The 3,210-nt window shown below is 67.3% G+C and overlaps 1 protein-coding gene across 1 annotated transcript in view; it reads left to right on the forward strand.

Moving 5' to 3' along the window:
- CROCC2 (ciliary rootlet coiled-coil, rootletin family member 2) overlaps window positions 1–2,892 on the forward strand; it is a 62,032-nt gene extending 59,140 nt beyond the window's left edge. The window contains 4 exon segments of the mRNA XM_027766995.1: window positions 370–564; window positions 1,068–1,192; window positions 1,296–1,491; window positions 1,767–2,892. Coding sequence (XP_027622796.1) covers window positions 370–564; window positions 1,068–1,192; window positions 1,296–1,491; window positions 1,767–1,877 — 627 coding nt within the window. The 3' untranslated portion in view covers window positions 1,878–2,892.
- Window positions 2,893–3,210: the final 318 nt, after the last annotated feature.

Below are 3,210 nucleotides of genomic sequence, written 5' to 3' on the forward strand. Positions count from 1 at the left end.
GGGGGGTGGCTAGCGGGGGCTTGGCGGGGTCCGCTCAGGGACTGAGGGGCTGGAGGGCAGGGCAGCGATGCCCGTGCCCTCGGCCGGCTGATGCTGTTAGCGAGTGTGCCCAGCCCGCAGGGCTGTGCCCGTGCCGCTCAGCAGATGGGTATAGCTGCGGGAGGCAGCGCTGTGGGTGCAAGGATCAGACCAGGAGATCAGAGGGTGCAAGTCCTGGAGGCCACCCTGGAGGCACAGAGTCCCTGCAGCACAAGGTGGATCTGGGCCTTGGCTCCCCTTGCCTGCATTCTGCTGCAGGCAGGTCCAGGTGGGGCTGGTGTCCCGCCACGGTGGTGCCCACCCTGTCCACCAGCTCGTGCCCCTTCCCAGGGACACACCGAGCTCCCTGCAGGGAGCCTGGCCTCCCCCTGCCAGGAGGCCCCACGAGCCGCCTGTTTCTCTGGGGCCTCTGTGGGCGGAGCAGGAGACGGAGGTGCACAGGCGGCCGTGCCCTGCTGGGGCCTGACCCTGAGCCGCCTGCCCCGGGAGGTGGGAGGAGCCCTGAGGCAGGACCGTTGGCTGCAGGTCAGCCTTGGGGGGCCTGTGTGCTTCTCCTGTGCATGCATGTACACGCATGTGCACACACACGGAGCAGGAGCCAGGCCTGCTTCTGCACATGATGGACGCAGAGGTGAGGTCCGGGCGCAGTGGGGCCTCCCAAGTCATCCCCGTCAGAGCCAGACCCTGTGGTGGTAGGAGCCAGTGGGGGGCCTCAGGAACCAGGCCCATGGTTGGGGGCATGACTGGGTCCAGACCTGACACCCCAGGAGGGTCCCCAGAGGCCTCAGGCAATCCTTCCACCACAGACACCCCAGCCCCAGAGGGGAGAACAGATGCCGCCCTCTGCCACCACAGACCTGAGGCCCACCCTGGAGGCTGGCGGCCCAGGGCTAGCCCAGCCAGAGTCCTGAGCAGGGGCCCAGAGGCTAAGGCCAGTGTGTCCCCAGCAAAGGGAGACTTGCAGGGTGGTACCCCGCGGCCCTTCTGCCTCGGGGAGCAGACTGTGAGGTGCCGGCCTCTCCCTGCAGGCCCGGCAGGTGGAGCTGGAGCAGGCCCACACCCAGCAGCTGCTGGGCCTGGCTATGGAAGCCCAACAGTGTGGGGCCCGGCTACAGGCCTCACAATCCCCAGCATCCCAAGAGCAGACCCCCTGATCACAGGCGAAGGTGCCGGAGGAGCAGGTAGGACCGGGCCCCAGCCCAGGGCAGCTCCCACAGCCTCAGCAATGGGCACTCACCTCAGCGGTCTCTGGCCAGTCCCGGCGCTGTTCACACTCTGCCCCCGGAGGCTGAGCCGCAGCGGCCCACACCCACTGGAAGGGGGAACGGGTTCCGGGACAGGCCCTTCTACCCCGGCCTCAGCCCTGCAAGGTGGGGTGTGAGGACCATTGCTGGGACGGGGCCCATCGGCTACAGCATGGGGACCTCCCCTGTCCCCAGAGCCACCGCAGAGGCAATGGCACCCGGGGGCACAGTAGTCGAGGACACGCGGCAGAGCATTGGGTGTGCCGACGCCGACATCCTCACCTTCCTGGGGTTCCCATGGCCCATGTGGAGGGCTTGGTGACGGAGTTCTGGAGCCTGTGCCCTCGCGGGCTGTCAGGGGCCACCCATCTGTCGCTCCCCATCCAGGGAGACGTGAACTGTGGCCACAGCCCTGCGGTGACAGAGCTCTCCACGCCTCACACCCGGGACTGGATGTCCAGCTGAGCCCTGCCCTGTCCCCAGGTGGCCGGCCTGAAGGAACAGCTGGGCCCAGAAGTGCAGCGGCAGTAGCAGGCCCACCCAGGCCAGGACCCTCATATGAGCCCCCGAGGGTCTGCCCACCTACAGCCCTGACCAGTGGGGACAGCAGGCTCCGGGCAGAGCCGACAGCTGAGACAAGCACGCTGTACAGCAGCCATCACCGCCCCCCCCAAGTTGCGGGCCTGTAGCACCCCATGACGACAGATGTCCCTGCCTTCGGGGGTCTCTTCAAAGCCCCCTTCCCCTGCTAAGAGACCGAGGGCATCACCCCGACAGCCTGCCCAGGCCTGGTGAACTGTTTCTGCTCCCAATGCACTGGGCCGGCCAGACCCCTGGGCCTGGTGGCGCCTGCGGCCACAGGCTCCATTCCCTGCCCACAGCTCTGCTAGCGCGGGAAGGCACATGGAGACGTCTCCACTCCTGCAGCCAAAGCTTTATGTCCCGCGAGGCCGGCCACCACCTGCCCACGTCCGGAGGCCAGAACCTTCCGCAGCCGGGAACTGTGGCTGGCCCCAGATGCCTGGAAATGACTCAGACCAGGACCCCACTCCCTGGCCACCAGAAGTGCCCAGAGTGTGAAGCGGGGAGCTGTTACAGAGCCCCGCCCAAGGTGGCCACGGAGGGCCAGCAGCCTCGCCTGCAGGGGTGTCATGCAGCCCCCTCTTGCACCGCAGGCCTCCGTCCCTCCCTTCCTTGCTTTGCTGTGGGACCTGCAGACCTCGGGGACACAGAGGCTCCTGACGTGACCGCCACCGCCTGACTGCCCCAGGGTCACGCTGGCTTCACGGGGCTTCCTGTCAAACTTGGTTTTCTACTTGAATTTAGTAGTGAGGGTGCCCCAGGGGACCCTGCGTGTCCATCCTTCCTGCCCTGTCCCGCAGCGCCTGAGTGGGCCGCGGCCGCGAGGAGGCACGTGGGAGACAGCAACGTCCGAGTGGCGGTGGACGGGCCCTGATGGCCGCTCGTGCTCAGGAAGTGCCGAGAGCACGGCAGGCAGCTTCTGTCGTGTGCCCGAGGCCCAGCCGGCTGGGGAGCCGCGGTTCAGGCTTACCCGATGAGCACACCTGTGTTTAGGAGGAGGGTTCTGGTGGAAATAAACGCTTTCTCAGCCCTCCCCCACAGTGACGGTGCCTCTGCGCGTTAGAGCCGTCCATGTCTGGAACCTGAGGCCGGGAAGGCACCTCTGCCTGCTCTTACTGCCTCGACACCGCCAGCAGGAGGCTATGGCCACTCGCCTGTGTGGGCAAGTGGGGTCTGGCCACCCTGGGCCTCCACGGCCAGCCACAGCTCAGCCCGTGCACCCAGCGAGGCAGTTCACGGGAGGCCGGGGTGTGCTGGGCAGGCCGAACAGGGTGGGTCTGGACCCAGGTACTGGCCCCACCCCTCTGTGGAAGTGATGCCAGAGAGGGGCAAGTCTAAGTGTGCA

The sequence above is a fragment of the Tupaia chinensis genome, unplaced genomic scaffold (assembly GCF_000334495.1).
Source record: "Tupaia chinensis unplaced genomic scaffold, TupChi_1.0 Scaffold143823_1, whole genome shotgun sequence".
NCBI lineage: Eukaryota > Metazoa > Chordata > Mammalia > Scandentia > Tupaiidae > Tupaia > Tupaia belangeri.